The following is a 17,332-nucleotide window of genomic DNA, read 5'->3' as shown; positions in this document are numbered from 1 at the left end:
AAATTTACTGCTGAAGTTTGGGCTTTTCCATGTCCTGAAAATTCCCCCGATAGTTTGGATGACTTAAAAGCAAGAGGGTTCTAAATTCTTTTCCGGGTTAAAGGACGCTCGCCTGGCTCTCCTCCTATTCTGTTGCTTAGAAATAAAAAGACAAGTTGGCCTCTGCTTTGAATTTCTTCCTGCTGGTGTCGTGTTTGTGGTTGTGTCTACCTATCGGGTACTTTGCCCTACATTCTGGGATTCATCGTAGGAAGTCCTGGGTCAGTACTCCAGGCCGGTGAGACTCTTGTTTCCGTAGGTCTCAAGTGCGTAGGACGAACTGCGAGTGCTATTGCTGCCTCTAGATATCGTCTCTAGTTAGCATTTCGGGGTGCTCAGAGAGAAAACAATGTCTGGGTGATACCTCTTGTCAGTTTCCCCATTGTCAGACCCAATCTTACATTCCTCCACGTTCACAATATTTCCCCATTGGGAACATGCCTGACATTGCAATTTCTCAAAACCGCAGCTCTGCAGTGAATGCCTAATTCCTGAAGCTGCAAAATCTAACAAAAGCTGATTTTTTCCACTGATTTGACTGGCTGACTATTTCGAGACTTTGCATGTGACCTGTTCTTGACAAACGTCTTTAATGTGCCCGCGTGGCTGCTCTGAAGTGGCTGCCGGCAATTAAAGCCTTGGAGCTGCCTGCCGGGCATCCAGAATTACTCTCAGAGTCCAGAGTTTTTGTCACAGACCAATTTTCCCCATCGGTTACATTTAGCAAGTTCCTGAGCTACTTGGCGAGTTTTGGCTACTTGGTTTTGAACCCGGAGCCCATGTGCCGCCAGGGCACCCGGTGTTGCCCCAGGAAGGGCCTGGGTTCACTCCCAGTCCCTCCTTTTGTGGTGTTTGTAAGCCTGCTTTCTCTCTCTCAATTTGGTGTCGATGTTTTCACATTTAAAGACGAAAAGCCAACTTAGAGAAAAGTGTGCCAATCCTGGATTTTTTGTTTGTTTGTTTGTTTACCAAGATAGATGACCTTTTTCTATATGGGATGGATAGTTTGCTTGTCGTGTTTTCCCTTGTTTTTCATATTTGTCAAAACTTGGTGTTACTTAAGCATAAATTCTGAACCTGACTGCTAAGGAAGACAAATTTATCTCTGTTCTGTTCTTTTCTCCTGACCCCTCTCATCCTTCCCCCCAAACTCCAGTTTTCATTACTTTTGAGGTCAGCGCCCCACCCCCACCCGCCGCCAGGGGATTTCACTCCCTGATGAAAAACGCCTGGTTTATAACCCAAATGAGGGCCTCACTCCTCCACCCTGATGGACAATGGGGGTCCTAACATATTCCCCCCGCCCTCACTGCTACACGCCTCCGCCTCCGATCTGGGTTTGCAAGGGCCTAAGTGAGGCCACGGTTCTGGACGGGAGGCCGGGAAGCGCCCCTCGCCCCAGGGCCTGGGCTTTCGGTTTGGGTTTCTTACGGAAAAAGAGCTGCTTTAGTAAGACAGAGCCCCTAAAGCAGGGAGCCCATCAGGCCTTCTCCCCAGGCTCCCATCCGAGGAGCAGCGGGAGACGGCCCAGGAAACGGCAGACGCAGGCATTCCGGCTTGGAAGGAATTCTGATGGGCAGCTAATCCCACCCTGCAAAGCTCCGAACCCGCACCGCGGTGATTCGCGACCCCCCCCCCCCGCGCCCCCTCCGTTCGCCCGGTCCAGTGCGCGCTCTGGCCAGGAGTGCCAGTCCCTAATCTCGGCCCCCTCTCCCCCCGCCCTCCACCCCGCAGTCCGGGGGTGCGGATCCCCTCTCCCCCAGCCCTTCACCTGGCATTCCGGGGGTGCGGACCCTCACCTCCCCCTGCCCTCCAACCCCGCAATCCAGGGGTGCGGGCCCCCCCTCTCCCCCCCACAGTCCGGGGGGTGCGGACCCTCACCTCCTCCCGCCCTCCACCCCGCAATCCGGGGGTGCGGGCCCCCCTCTCCCCCTGCCCTCTACCCCACAGTCCGGGGTTGTGGACCCTCACCTCCCCCTGCCCTCCATCCCGCAGTCCGGGGGTGCGGACCCCCATGTCCCTCCCCCCCCCCGCTCTCCACCCCACAGTCCGGGGATGCCGCAGTCTGGGGGTACGGGTCCCCCTCTCCCCCCCCCCCGCCGCCCTCCGCCCCGCCGCCTTCCCCCCACGTGTTGCGGCCCGGCCCGGAGACGCGCTTGTTCCGCCCGCTGATTGTAAAAGGGTTTGACTTGCAGCTGACCCCGGGTCAGGACTTTCTCTCTACTAATCCCGCTCTCTTTAAACACAAAAACACTCTGCCTCTTCCCTCGCATCAGTCACCTTAATCCCCCGCGGCTGACACCGCCAGCCCCGGAGCCCAGGCTGCACCGGGAGGGTCGGGGCGGCCCGGACGCGGGGCTCCGGGTCGCTGCCGGGGTCCCCGCCCCTCCCGCGCGAGCCGGTGGGGACGCGGCCGAGCAAGCGGGGGGCGACGGGCCACGTCCGGGTACCGGCCGACCCCGACCCGACTCGGCGGCAGCAGCAGCCGGGGCGCGGGGCGGAGACGGACGCGGCGAGGACAAAGGGAGGCCGGGCGCGCGGAGAAAGGAAGGGACTGAGTCGGAGGCGGGAGGGGACGGAGGTAAAGGCGGAGGGAGGCGGGCGGCTGGCGGGCCGGGAAGGGGTGCGCACCGCGGAGAGGGGAGGACGCAAGCGGGGCGCGAAGGCCAGGGAGCCGTCCCGGCCGGGGCTCCGCCGGAGCAGGGCCTGGGAAGGGCGGCGAGCGGGGCCGGAGGCCGGCCGCCCCCGCCCCCCGCCGGGAGGGGACCCGGGCCGCGCCCCCAGCGCCCCGCCGCCCACGCCGCTGGGTTCCCGGGGGCGGGCGGCGCGCAGCTGGAGGGGAAGGGCCGGGCGGGGGGCGGAGGAGGGGCGGGGACGCGGGCTCCGAGCCCCCCTCCCTCTCCGCCGGGCCCCGCTGTCGGGCTGGGGGGCGACCCTGCAGGCCCCGGGGGCGGGGACCGGACCCACCCCCCTCGGCTGCTCGCCCCGGGGGCCTGCGCCCCTCTCCCCTCCTCTCTGGCCCAGCATTTCAATCCCGCCGAAGAGTCGTGCTGGAAAAGGGGCTGCGCCAAGGCCAAGTCTGCTTTTCACTTGAAGTTTCCAAGGAATCAAACCTATTATTACATTCTGCCGCCGACGTTTCTGGAGCCTCTGCCCCGCGGGCCAGGCTGCGGAAGCCGGGAGGGGGGAGCCGGGAGGGGCCGCGGGGAGGGGGGCCGCGGGCGGGCGGCGGGTGCCGGAGCCCGGCCGCCCTGGATCGCGCCTCCCGGGGCCCCGGATGCTTTCTCGAATTAAGCGGAATTTTCCGGAGACAGAGCTCTGCGTGGCCGAGTCTTTGTCGGGAAAAAGAACTGCGTGAACGTGCGTGCGAGCCTTCTCCCACGCGCGCCTTTAATAGACCCGTCAGCCAAGCTCCCGACCCACATCTGCAGAACGGGCGCGCCTGCCGGCGCTGGTTCTCCGGCCAGTGCATGGCATCTCGCTACTGTGGGATTCCCGGGCCGGGCGCGGGGGGGCTGGAGTCAAGTCCCAAGGGCAGCCACAAAAAGGGCCTGTTCGTTTTAAATACAGGTGGTGGGAAACCAGACAACTCCCCCCCCCCCCCGCGGCAAACCGTGCCACCCGCGGCTAGAACCGCCTTCTGCGCCAAGTTCTGCAAACTTTGCACCCGGCTCCCCAGCGAGTCCTGTCCGCGTTCTGCGCCAGGTTCTGCAGCAAAGACGGGACGAAGCTGTGGGGAGAACAAGCACCCTGTGATTGGGGGAGTGAATGAAGCCATCATATCAGAGTCCTCAGATCCCGGTTGGTTTCCTGAATGTCATGAGGAGGAACCTTGACGAGAACCAAATTCGCAGGCGAGCGAGCCATCTCCAGGGCCTAGTGGGATATTTTCTCCACGAGTGTAAACCGCACAAACGCTGCTGGAGAGCCAGGGTCTCAGCCCCGACGTGCATCCCAGCCACCGGCTGCTCCCCCCATCCCGGCTTATTTTTAATGGAGTCATTCACGGATCTCTATTTGCTTTTCTCCATGTCGTTCTAATCAACACAACAAATTTCGCGGGATTTTAGGAATTCCTATGTTAAGATCTTCCTGGGTTTTTAACAGAAGTGGCTCCCAGCACCTGGCATTGAATTTCGGCTCTGTATGCCGCACAGGCGGGAAAATGTCCTACATCCACCTTCGGGGAGACCCAGGGACAGCTGTGTCCAGAACTCCTGCCCGGTGCTACACTTCTCAGTCTGACACACGAGTGTGACCACATCACTAATACGGGGGATGAGCCAGGATCTGGATGCCAGTGGCTGAGCACAGATACCAACCAGGGGCGTACACACTTGTGGCCACAACCACACATCTGTGTGCCGCTTTAATAAGTGCGGGGACATTTGGGATTAGGGTTAGCAAAAGCACGGAGAGAGTCCGTTTAACCTACGTTTCAGAGCCATGTGGCCCGCTCCTTAAGCTGGGTGTGGTGAATTAGCAGAGCATTACCGAATTTCCCAAAGCATCTCCCAGAGGGTTGTGTGGCATTTATTCATGTATCCCCAGACTACTTCCTGATGCTGTGCCACTCAGCAATCCACACATATCCAAACACTTTCAAGGGCCACCGTGTCACAAAGGATCAGATTGCTTAAATAAAAGAAAAGAGAAAAAAAGAGGGGACTTTATTATCTGTTAGAAAGAAGCAGTGGACATCGTTCCTGAAATTTTTGCAGTCACTTTAAAAAATGCATGGTTTAAGCCAAATTATCAAAACGACTCCAAAAAAGACACATGTCAATTGCCAGTTTAGCGTTTTACTTAAAGCTATTCTCCAACGCAGGCTGAAGGAGGTTCTCGTTAACCTAGGAGCACAGGCCCATTTTTGGAGAGATGGTCTCTGCTCATTCCAGGACAAGAAAAGAAAATGAAGGAGGAGGCCTAAAGCTGATGAAGTCAACGTGTTTTGATGTGGCCTCAGGGCTTTTTTTTCTCCCCCAGAACGTAACTTCATCTTTATGTTGTGACTAATTTCAAAACGTATTTGCTACAGTATAACTTTTAAATGCAGTATTTAATGCTGTCAGGTTACTTGAAGACAAAGTTTTACAGAAAACTTGAAATTCCAGAAAAAACTGCAGTGTACCCATAAACACCTAGAAAAAATATAATTAAAAAATTTAAAGCATCAAACACCCTCTGATCTCCTTAGGAATAACAAACACATTTTGTGTATCCCAGTTCACTCTGCGGGTAGGGGGGTGGTGGAGTGAGTGTACAGAGTGAGTGTGCTGTGTATTTATGTTGGGGGGGGGGGAGAGAAAGAGAGAGAATTCTTGATCGGTTTGCCCTTTCCCAAGGAGAAAGAAGCCAGAGGGAGGGGCTGAGGAGGGACGGAGGGGGCTCGGTTGCACTACATTTTGGTTCCAAGTGTGTTCCCTTGAGACAAATTCAGATAAATTCCATTTGCAATCTTGTTACTTGTGGGGCAATTGGAGGCCTCCGTGACCCCACGGAGGTCATCCGTCCGGGGCCTGGTGCCGCCATCGGGGTCTCCTTCGTCCTGCAGACCAAACTTCGGCAGAGATCCTAGGCTGCGGGGACGCAGAAGCAGCCATGTGGGCCCGCGGTTAGAAACAACACACCAAAGGGCCAGACTAGAAACCTGGTCATTATTTCTTGATCCGTATTAACACTGTAAATGCTACAAAACCATCTATCGATTTTAAGTTTCTTCCCTTCCACTGAAGGGAGCTCCATGAAGATCGTATCTCCCCCCCCCACACACACACCCCCCTCCCCCGGGGAGTCTCTCACTTTTAGTTTATGCTGATAACGCCTCTTTCTCCTTCTTCTGATTTACTGATTGTATTTTAAAGTCACAAAACATGCATATAAAATTAGCACGTTCCAATTACAGGGGAAAACTGGGCTTTTTTCTCCCTCTTTCTCTCTCAAATTTATTGACTCAAAACTCGATGCATTTTTTGTTTTAAGGAGAGGTCTTTTTTCGTTTTTAGAAGAAAGGCTTTTTAGGAAATTATGTACATAATCTGAATCCCCCTCCCCACACCGCAACGCCGAAAATAAAAATTTCACAATGCATTTACAAGAAATAATACAAAACAAAAAAAAATGGAAATGCTCAGATACAGAAAGTTTTACAAAACCCAGAATATAACGCGGCCACCCGAAAGCACTGGGGAGATCTGTGTATAAATTAACCAACCAAAAAGAAAAAAAGAAAAAAGGGGGGGAAAAAAAAGCGGTAACAACTACAAAAAAGTCGTTAAGTGTCTGGATCTGCCTCACTACATCAATAACGAACGAGCACAGCTCCCGGCACCGAGCCTCGGGTCTCGGGCGACCAAACGGCGCCAGGAAGCGGTGCAGGGTGAGGGGGCGCGCCGGCCGGGATAGAAAAGTTGGGAGTCGCCTCTCGCTTGGTTTGGCCTTTGTCCCCTCGCGCAAAGAAAACGCTTTCCGCCTCCTCCGTGAGTGATAAATACTGTACAAAAAGTCTCAAGAAAGCCCCGAAGTCGGCCTAGACCGCACGGCGGTGTCTGCGCCCGGCGGGTCCCCAGGAGCTCCCGCAAAGGGGAGGTGGGGGCCGCGGGTCGCCCGCGCTCGTCGCCAGTGCCTTCCTCTTTACAAGAACGTGGAAACGTCTGTACAAAAGCAAGGCCGCCCGGGGCGGGCCGCGCGCTCCCTCGTCGCGCGTCGTGGGCGCGGGCCGCAGAGTCCCCGCGTCCCTAAATGTGCGTCAGGGGCACCGTGCCGTTGACGCCCGCGCCCGCGCCCTGGTAGTGCTGCGGCAGCGAGTGCAGCCTGCTCTGCGCCGCGGCCGCCGCGGCCGCCGCCGGGTCTCCGCCCTCGCCGGCGGGCAAGTACATGCTGATCATCTCGCGCAGGTCCCCGGGGCACGGCGCCCGCGAGTGCGCGGGGGCGGGCGGGCTGCCGCTCGGCTCGGACTTGACGAGCGAGCCCAGCGCGCCCAGGGCGCCCGACGACGCGGCCGCCGCCGCTGCCGCCGCCGCCACGGCCGAGTTCTGGTGCGCGCCGCCCGCGGCGGCGGCGGCGGCGGCCGCGGCGCCGTAGGGGAGGCCGCCGTAGCCCGAGGGCGAGGCGCTCATGTAGCCCTGCGAGTTAGAGATGGGGCTGTACTGCAGCGCGCCCATGTCGTAGCGGTGCATGGGCTGCGGGTTGTGCGGGTGCGCGTGCGGGTGGTGCGGGTGCGGGTGCGCCGGGTGGGCGTGCGGGTGCGCGCCGCCCGCGCCCGGGTGCTGCCCGTAGGCCAGCTGTGCCTCCTGCATCATGGCCGCGGCCGCCGCCGCCGCCGCCACCGAGCCGGGGTAGGCGCCGTTGGCCCAGCCGTTGACGTGCGCGTAGCCGCCGCCCGCCGCGCCGCCCGGGCTCTCCAGGCGCTGGCCCACGGCCGCCGCGCCCACGCCCACGCCCACGCCCATGGCCACCGCCGCGCCGCCGCCGCCCGCGCCGGCCGCCAGCAGCCCGCCGGCCAGCGAGTACTTGTCCTTCTTGAGCAGCGTCTTGGTCTTGCGGCGCGGCCGGTACTTGTAATCCGGGTGCTCCTTCATGTGCAGCGCGCGCAGCCGCTTGGCCTCGTCGATGAACGGCCGCTTCTCGGCCTCGGACATGACCTTCCACTCGGCGCCCAGGCGCTTGCTGATCTCCGAGTTGTGCATCTTGGGGTTCTCTTGGGCCATCTTGCGCCGCTGCCCGCGGGACCACACCATGAAGGCGTTCATGGGCCGCTTGACCCGGTCCTGGTTGGCCTTGGCGACCCCGCCGCCGCCGCCGCCGCCGCCACCGCCACCCCCGCCGCCGCCCGCCCCGGCCGGGCCCGACAGGTTCGTGGGGGCCTGGGCGCCGCCAGGCGAGTGCAGGTCGGTCTCCATCATCATGCTGTACATCGGGGCGGCCCGCGGGTTCACCGGCACCGCGCGGGGAGGGCCGGGAGCATAGACGGCCGGGGGGCGGAGGGTGGAGAGGGGCTCAATCGAACGGAGCGGGACGCGGGGAGGGGGAGAAGTCCTACCGGAGAGGAGAGCGGGGCGCAGGTGGAAGCGAAGACAACGGAACGGGAGGCAAAAACACACGCACTCAGCGCAGGTCCGGCTCACAGGTGCAAAGTTTCTCCTGGCGCTCAAACCACTTGCCGAAGAGGGCGCTGGCCGGGGTCGCCGTCTTCGCCGCCGCCGCCGCCGCCGCCGCAGCCCGGTCGCCTCGGCGGAGCGGCGCAAACAGGTGCAGGCGTCGCCAAGCTGCAGCTCCACTTTTCGGGACGTGAGCCGTGCGCGGGGCCTGGCCCGGGGCTCTCCGCCGCCTTCTCGCTGGCCGCCGCCGAGCGCCGCCTCCTCGCTCCTGCGCTCGGTCCTCGGCGGCCTCCAACTCCGGGGCTACAACTTCTAGCAGCGCGGCGCGCCGCGTGCGCTGGGCATGTGCCGGTCCCAGGTGCCCGGGGGGGAGCGGGGCGCGGAGGGGGGCGCGGAGGGGGGCCGCTGGGGAGGGGGGCCGGGGGCAGCGCAGGCGCGAGGAGAGGGCCAGAGAGCGGGGCCGCCGAGCCCGGGACTGGCTGCCCGCTGCCTGCCCGAGGCCGTGCGCTCGGAGCGGAGGCGCACGCGGGGCCGGCGGCGCGCGGGGCCCAGCAGCCATACGCCGGGCCCGGGCTGCCATTAAATGAGCGCGCCGCGGCCAATGGGAGCCGGCGGCGGCGGTGATTTGCATGGCGCGCTGGCGAGTGACGTGGGGAGGGAGTAGAAGCTCGGGGCGCGGGCGGCGGGGCGGGAGGAGGGGAGGAAGGAGGGGGAGCAGGGGCAGGAAGGAGGGGGAAGGAGGCCTGGGAGGGGGCACAGCCACGCTGCTTCCTGAGCGCGCGCGGCAGCGGCGGCGGCGGCGAACCCCGAGCTCGCCCTCCTCGCCTCTCCCGCCCGCGCGCTCCGAACGATTAAGGTTGGGTTTAAAAGCGAAGACGGAGAAAGACTCGTTCGGGGCGGGGGGGGGGGGGTTGAGGGTTGGGGGGTAATACAGCCCCGAGCCTTGTTTAGAGGAGCGCACTGGAGACCCAGCCCCGCGGCACCCCCGCCGGCCAAGTCTCCGCTTGCTGGGAGGGGGAAAGTTGGGGCCGAGGCCTGGGAGGAGAGGCGCGCCCCCGGGAGCCGGGGGTAGCTGGAGGGCGTCTGAGATCCGCAGCTCGGAAGCCCCCCACGAGTTCTCCTGCGAGACTCTCCCGGGTATACTTGCTCGGCCGCCGCGTGGGCGGAGGTTCCCCAGTGCCCTCTCTCATCCGCAAGGCCTTCCCGGCCCAGGCCCCGAGAATCCCCCTAAGGAGGAGAGGGGGCGTTTTGTCAGACTTCGCTCCATCAGCCCTGAACTTTGTGTGTGTGTTTGTTGAGGGTTTCAATGAGCCTGGGGGCGTCTTCTCAATTTGGCTCCTTCCTCCTCAAAAGGAATTGCCAGGGAGCTGGGGAGACAACAAGATCTATCTGGAGTCTAGTAGTGACTCCACAACAATCGAAAAAGTTTGTTGAAATCGCAAAAGAACGATGGAGCCCACGCTTTTCTGGAGCGAATCTTCCAGCAGCTGTTGGCCCAAGATCTATGAAAACTGCGTGAACGCAGCGGGGCCCACTGGACACCGAACGGGAGAAGCGGGGCCTCGCGACTCAGTGACAGATGCCGCTTTCCTACATAATGCGAACGAAAGGCCTGGTTCCTGGGAGGAGTGAGGCCCTGTCTTCGGCCACAACTCCTAACCCTCACAGTGTGCTCCATCTGGGGACGCACAAGAGATTTCCAAGCCCAGTTCAGAGCCCCCACCGTGGCGCTCACGCTACCATTTCAGTCCGAACGATAAGCAAGTGGCCCAGAGCCCCCCCCCTTTTTTTTTGCAGAGACTCCCTCGAGCCCTAGAACCCCTCGTGCCTACTCCACGCGGGCGTGTGTGCGCGCCCTGGAGAGGGAGGTGCTTAGGGGACGTGGGTGAAGCCGAGCCCAACCACAGCGGCGTGACTGACCATCTTGTAATCGGAATAACCATGTACCGGCGACGATGACCCTAAACGTTCTAATAAGGACGTTGAAGTGTTCTGGGCAGTGAGCACGTGACACCTTCTCCCTCCCCCTCCATTAAAAAAACCTCTGAGGTGGTGAATATCCTGACCCCATTGCTCGCCCGAGGTGCAGGCGTCCTGCTCTCTGTGATCCCAGTTACCGTGATTATTACTGTATAGCCTTTTTATTATTATTTCAAGGTTGCTACAGTATGCCATGCGACAGCAAATTGGTCTCTGCAGATTGAACTGCTTCCGCTTCAGGCCATTCAGCAGTTAATAGTGAACTCATCAAATAATACATAATTATATTAGAAAGGAAATGTCGTTTTGTATTTAGTTTTTCACTAAATATCTAGGTTATAAAGTCGGTTTTCAACTACCTTCTCATTTCATCAATCGAGTTTGTTAAATCTTTTGATTTGTTTCATGCACTACCTCCAAATATCAGTTACATTGTGAGTGAACAAAAAAAGAACAAGAATATTGTTTAAGAATGCTACAGGCCCGTTTTTCCTTTGATAATTTAGGAGGCGATGGGTGTGCAGTGAGATCCAGTGTGTTATGGAAAGTCAGCAAGACTGAAATAAAGGAAATGGTTTACAAATTATAAACTATATTATCCACTTAGCAATTGAAAGATTTCTTTTCCTCTGCTTTTCAATTTAGATTTTAAACTAAATAGCCTAAGACCCCCTGAAAATGCTTTGTGTGAGTCAGGCTTGGCACATTATTTTCCATATCAATGGGGCAATTTATTTTATAAACACCCTGCACTCCAGTCAGCATTGCAGGAATGCTTTATGCTTTTGGGAACTTGGATGGCCGACTTTGAACGGTCTGGTTTCTTTCGACCACCATCCTGAAAATTGTTTCCAAATACGATGTTACCCTTGTTTTCCGGAGCATCTAAATGGGAGGTAAATGGTTTAGCCTTGCGTGAGATCACGCTGATGCTTAGCATTCAGGGCTCTCTCCACAAGCCCTTTTGAGTGATGAGATGCTCCCTGGGCCCGAGCGGGTGCACGCTCTGGGTGTCCACGCGCACAAGCATTAAACTGGAGCCGCAGGTGTAACTTGTTGCCAAGCGATAGATGATTGGCACCAGCCGCCTGTGCCAATTAGGCAGTGGCAGGGCAGTGAGTGCCAGACCTCTCCTCGCCTTCCACCCTGGCATGGAGACTGAGGGGCGTCACATCGACTCCCGTCGGTGACAGCTTCTGGGAGCCTCAGTTCCTCACTCCTGACCCCTCTCTCCAGTGACTCTTTGAAAGGAGAGGAAACCGTACAAAAACCGGTTTGGAAAACACCTCCTCTCCCCAGTTTTGTTTCTCCCCTCTTCACCTCCACTAGGTTGGCAGGGGCCTCCTTGGGACTGAGGGATTCTTCAAGGTTGGGTGCTAGAGGATTTGAAGACAGACTACACAATTTCCAGGTAACGTCAGGGCCCAGACCCTGAGGGAAGGATTAGTTCACTGATGATTGACCGAATGGGCTTTTTTTTGGCTTTCAGAAACTTCATTGTATCTTTTTGCTCAAAATGCCAAAGTGAAGATCGACTTGGCAATATGGATAGGTGAAGATACTTGCTGTTCTTTTATTTAATTTGTGGGCATGATCCTCAAAGAGAATCCAGATCCAAGCTCCGTTAGAGGAAATTATATACACACACATGCACACGTGGGTGTATGTATACGTATGTGTATATACATATGGCACACATACGCATGCGAATACACAATGCCCGCAAAGAGTATATGCATTCATAAACATCATGCGTTACAGAGGAGATCTGTACGTGTACATGTAGGTGGGTAGACATACAGAATATATGCATATCTATGTACATGATGTATTTGGGCAATTGCACAAGAGCCCCTGACTTTTAAATAAACTGAGTTCTGGACTTCTAACACCACCAGTGTAAACTGCTTGTGTGGAGTAACTAAGACTTTTGGCTTTGACTTTCCCCACAGCTCCGTGGTTGTGCTCAGGAGAAATCTGGGAAGCAGAGACGGTCAGAGTGGACAGAACTCCCTGTAGATCGCCCCTAGCAATCTTTAAATGAAAGCTGCGTTTCGGGCACCTAGAGGAGACTTTCTGTGCCAGCACCAGTCCACAGCTCCAAGCAAGCAGAGAGATGGACAGGTCAGGAGTTGGCAGGTGGGGACGGGAGTCAGTGAAAGGTCACCGCAGGGAAGCAGTGAGACCAAACATTCCTGTCTTCCCTCCTTGGCTCAGTCGGCGGGTCCTGGTGACACTCGCCCAGGAGATGCGCGCACACCGCCGGCGGCTGCGCCCCCACAGGAGTTAAACTCCTGGGGCTTCCCAGGCAGGGGGAGAACCGAGGCCCGGACTGGGCACAGCCTTCTAGGCTCTGGAGTCGCCCCGAAGGACCGAGACCCGAGAGATTCCGAGGAGGCAGATCCTGAGGGAGGGAGCCACCAATTCAAGGCAGGACTCCGGGAGCGAAAAAAAGTGATCCGAGAAGAGGCTGCAAGGAGGAGGAGGAGGCGGCGGCGGCGGAGCGAGCGCGGGAGAGAGAACAGGGAAGACGGGGAGGCAGCTCGGGCCTTCGAGGTCATCTCTGCCGACAGGAGGCGCAGACCGAGGAGAGGCGTGTGCCGCTGGAGGGGGACAGCGCGGGGAGGCGGCGGCGGAGGCCGCGTTTCCCCCCTGCCGGGAGCCGCGGGAGCGCGGGACGCGATCGCCGTCTGCTGGCCGCTGCCGCCCTCGCCGCCTCTCGGAGCTCCGGGCCTCGGGCCCCGCGCCCGCGTCCAGCTCCTGCGGCCTTGCGCCCGTCTCCGGGGCTCGGCGCGCGCCTTCGGGGCTTTTCCAGGCAGGGTGCGCGGGGGTCAACCCCAGCGTCGTAAGAGACACTGGTCTGGCCCGGGTCCCAGGGCGCTCTGGGTCCCCCCTCTGTGCCCTGACCCTGCTAACTTGGCCCGTTGTTCCCAAACAAAGCCAACGGAGGCAAAGTAGCACAAAAGTTTCTTTGTTGATTTTTTTTTCTTTTAAAGGGGGAAAAATAGTCACAGAAAGGGGTAAAGAGGAAGGAGAAGAAAAAGAGCCGCTCGCCAGTAGGGAACTTCCAGCGGCCCCTGCCATTTGGGGATGGCAACTGAGCAGGAGACCTTTGTGGCCTCTCTGAGCTCGCCAGTCCGCGGCCCTCTCCGGGTTCGGAGGCCTGCGCCCGGCGTGTCTGCGGGACAGGGGACATGAAGGCCTTCCTCAGCCATCAGTGTGGGGATCCGCACATCCCCCCCGAAGAGCAAACAACCCTGTGTGTGCGCGCGCGAGTGTTGTTTCGTGCCTCCTAGCTCTCTGGGTGAAAGCATTTGGAGAATCTCTGGGAGCTTTCGAGTAGGGGCTCACCCTGTGAGCAGTACTCACACATATAATTCAAATTTCACAGCTGACCTGCTCTGAAAACCTCAATCAGCTTCTAATTGAAGGGAAAACAAAATATTGCTTCCCTACAGCAGAGCTAACGATTTAATCATTATATCAGACATTATAGCTTTTAATTAGGCTAATGCTGATACTGTATGGAAAGAGATAATTCAACACAGTTCTTGATGAATTCTGTAATTGGGTTAACGGCAGAGCAGTTGGGGGAGAGGCGTCAATATTCAAGCTGCGTCCGTGGCCACCAGGTTTATGAATGAAAGACACAAGACAAGGGGAGGGAAGCTCTGGGACCCGAGGGGGGCCCCGCGCCCTCGGCCCGGCGGAGCTGCGGGCGCTCGGGAGAGGGGGGGGGGGCGGCGGGCCGGGCGCGGGGCTGGGCGGCCGCGGGGTGCCAGGCCGTCCGGGCCTCGCCGCCAGCTCGGGTTCCTCCTGCCGCTCAGCCCGCCCGGCCCTTCGGTGGGAAACTTTGCCCCCAGAATCGCGGCGGGCCGCCTGCCCCGCACACCTGGACTCTGGTGTCTCCTCCAGGGCGCCCACCGGGCCCAAGCCAGTTGGGCGGGGAGCTGGGCCGAGCGCGGCTTTGGGGCGCAGTTCTGCTGGGCGGCCTTTAGGGACTCGAGCTCTGCCCGGGCTCCCCCTCCCCCGCCCCGCCCTCGCCGGGCCCGGGGCGCCAGCCAGGAGGTCCCAGCATCCCCGGCCAAGGTACGTGGTGGGCGCGCGCGACGCCCGGTGGGCGTGGAAGGGTGGTATTCTCGCGTCCATACCGATTAACAACTTGGCGGGAAAGCGAGTCGAGCGGGAACCCCGGCCAGTGCCCGGAGGCCCGGCTGGTTAGCCTCGGCCAAGCCGCCGCCTGACGCTGGGGCCGCAGGCGGACCTTGGGAGTAAAGCGCCGGGACCCGCGTCCCTGCCTCCGCCTGTCCCCGCAAGTCCTTCGAGGAAGCCGGGAAGGAAGAGGCCGCCAGCCGCGCCTGCCGGGAGCGCGCTGGGCAGGGGTGCAGCGGTGCTCCTCCCCTCCCCTCCCCCCCCCTCCGCCCGCCGTGGGCGCCGGTCCTGCCGGGAGAGCGGAGGCCGGGCTGCAAAGAGCACCCCGCGTTTCCAGGACCCAAAAAAGTCGCTGCTCAAGTCGGCGGATCCGCAGAGCTGACCTGTCGGTGCCGGAGCCTTGGGTTTTAAGGAGAAAACGCCGGCGCCTCTAAAATTCGCTGGGGCTTCTCCGGAGGCCGCCTGAGCCGCGTTCTCTGCTGTTTCAATCCGAATGGTTTCACGGTGCGATTTTTGTATACTTTTTATACATCCGCAACCTCCCCCCACCAACGCCCGCGGATTTTGTCTTCCTTCTTGGCTTAACTACCTGTGCGCAATGGTCTCCTTCGAGAAAGCATACTGCATTGTGATTCTTCCTTGTCTTATTTTGTCAGTAATTACCACCAAATTAAATGGGTCACTGGTAAAGTTTCATTTACACAACCCCCCATAATTAACAGTTTGAATACACCTTTTTACATTGTACAAAAGTTGTAATTTTCTAACGCGTAGTTTTTTATTGGTAAAGAATGCTCGTGTGCCACGCGTAATAAGAATACAGAGCACCTGGTGTGACAGTGGGTGTGTCTGGGTCCTCCGTAAGCAAGTGCAAAGACTCATCAAAGATCAAACTTTCCGGAACGCGGGGAGCTTCCTCACCATTCAAATTAAAATCTGTAGAACGTAAAGGTCTGAGAATACAGCACTTCTGACGGAGCTAACTTCCAAAGCCAAAATCCTTGGGAGACACAACCAGCCTCTGCAGGTAAACGCAGGCACCCAGCAGGCCGCGGGGCGATAGTTTCTGAAGCGCTCAGAGCGGGTCTTTCAAGGCCCTGATGCGTCCCTGCTGAGTCCAGGCCAGTCCAGGTGAGCCCGGTTACCAGGGGTGTTTGTAGGGGAGAGGCGCAGTGAGCAGGAACACAGCCCTGTCTCACACTCTCTCATTAGCCCCACATAGAAAAGGCATCACTCACAAGAGGAGACAAGTCATGAGGAATTTCTATATGAAAAGAAATAAAGTGAAATCAGAGATGCTTTTTTCTTACAGGCCATGCCTGTTATTGCAAATTAGATTAGCCACACGGGCTTCAATACCAACGTGACACGGGGTTCACGGGAGCGAAAGGGCCATCCTCTCCAATCTCTCCTTCCATCGGCGCGTCTCACATAAATTACATCTTGTCCTTTAATACACTTTTCAACGAGATTAAAACATCACTTTGACACAATTTCAAGCCTTTCAGTGGGGCGTGTTGCTTACTCCAGAAACCGCAATCACAAAGGGAGGCCCTCTGAGGTCCTGGAGCAGTGGGGTTGGGCCCAGAAGCCAGCGCCCTTGCCCTGTGCGCACCCCGGAAGGAGGCCCGTGGGCTCACTGTGATGCTCTCTCACCTGGGGGGTGGGGGGCAGAGCCGGCTGACCCCTGAGGGGAAGTCAGATTTCCCTCCACTTCCGGTGAAGGTCGAGGTCCCACCTGGGGGGGAGTGCTTTCTGAGGACCACATTCGCAGTGTTCCTTCCTCCTTATTTGGGGCGCAGGCCTTGCACACACAGGAGGGGCCGGGCAGGACCCGCAACCCACCCCCAAGCATCCCCCGGATGCCCCTTCCCTACAGGAGGGGGCACCATGAAAATGAGGCAGAAGGTTTGGCAGATCAGGAAGAGAACTGCTTCACACAGCCTTTGAACCTTAAATCTCGGCAGGGGGGGGGGCAGGGCGGAAAAAGTGGGTGAACATAGTTTCCTGCAAAACTGGTTAACGGAGGGTTCCAGCTCTCCAACCGGCTGCTGGCACTGTGTCTCCCCTTGGGGACTGGCTGCTCCAGGGCTGGCACCCAGGGCTCTGGGGAGGGGCCCCCAAAGGACAGAGGGCCCCAGCAGGCCACAGGGAAGGGTGTTCTGGTTACAGAGCAGGGACCCTGTGCTTTCTACATATTTTGGCTGAAATTGTGTTCAGCCCTCAGAGCTCACAGCCACATCTGCGACTGGAGAGGCCAGTTACCACCGGCCTTTCCAGGTAGATGCGATCTTGGCCATTGAGCAGGTCGCCTGCACCCTGAGCACAGCCCCACCACCTCTTCCTACTGGCGGCAGGGGAATGGGTACGTTCAGTGTCGCTGCCCACGCTTCCCCCCAGGGTCCTTGGCAGAGGCTGCCTCCTTCTATCCCAACTGCCCTTCACCCCCACCTCACCCCCCACGCTCGGCAGCAGCTGACTCCCACTCCTGGCTCAGCCTTTCGCTCCAACCTCTCCAGGAATAAAGAGGACCAGAACTCGAGGCCACCTGGACGTTTTCTGTCGTTTTTGGGCGTTCTGTGTTGGTCCATGCTGGGACGAGCTACCCGGCCTGCCTCGCGCTTCGGGGAGAGACGCTCTCCAGGGAGACCTGGAGAGGAGGTGGGGTGGGGGTGGAATTCCTTTCCGCGTGGATCCTGGCCTTAACCTTTGGTCTTCGCCACCCTTGGGTGTGTCCGGGACACGGGCCGCGCGGGACGTTTCAGGCACCACAGGCCCGTTAGGCCCAAGCAGGGGGAGGCGCCTGGGGTAACGAGATCCTGGTTCTGGGGTAGAACAGAGCAGGACCCCTCCCTCCCCAACTCCAGCCTAAGGGAAAGCCCTGACCCGCCGCCTGGGCAGCACTGCTGAGGTGGCCGGGGCTTTGGGGGTGCCCTGAGCCCATCGAGGTGCCGAGAGCGCAGTCCGTCCCGCTCCCCCGCCCTTCACAAAGGGGCTTCCAGGACGCCGGCCGCTCTGCGCTCCCGGAAACCAATGCGGTAAAGCGGGCTGTTAATGGGTTA

At 59.0% G+C, this 17,332-nt stretch overlaps 1 protein-coding gene and 1 long non-coding RNA gene across 2 annotated transcripts in view; both read right to left on the bottom strand.

Annotated features, from left to right (window-relative positions):
- The window catches only part of LOC109499227, a 120,446-nt gene that overhangs the window by 32,824 nt on the left and 70,290 nt on the right, over positions 1-17,332 (bottom strand). The gene's annotated exons all lie outside the window — the stretch shown is intronic.
- SOX1 (SRY-box transcription factor 1) lies at positions 4,681-8,675 on the bottom strand. Its single transcript, XM_023253292.2, has one exon. It carries the CDS (start codon positions 7,953-7,955, stop codon positions 6,777-6,779), a length of 1,179 nt encoding a protein of 392 aa, XP_023109060.2. The 5' UTR covers positions 7,956-8,675; the 3' UTR covers positions 4,681-6,776.

Source organism: Felis catus, chromosome A1 (genome assembly GCF_018350175.1).
Source record: "Felis catus isolate Fca126 chromosome A1, F.catus_Fca126_mat1.0, whole genome shotgun sequence".
NCBI lineage: Eukaryota > Metazoa > Chordata > Mammalia > Carnivora > Felidae > Felis > Felis catus.
The sequence above is the reverse complement of the archived record's forward strand: the minus strand, read 5'-3'. Positions and strand labels throughout refer to the sequence as shown.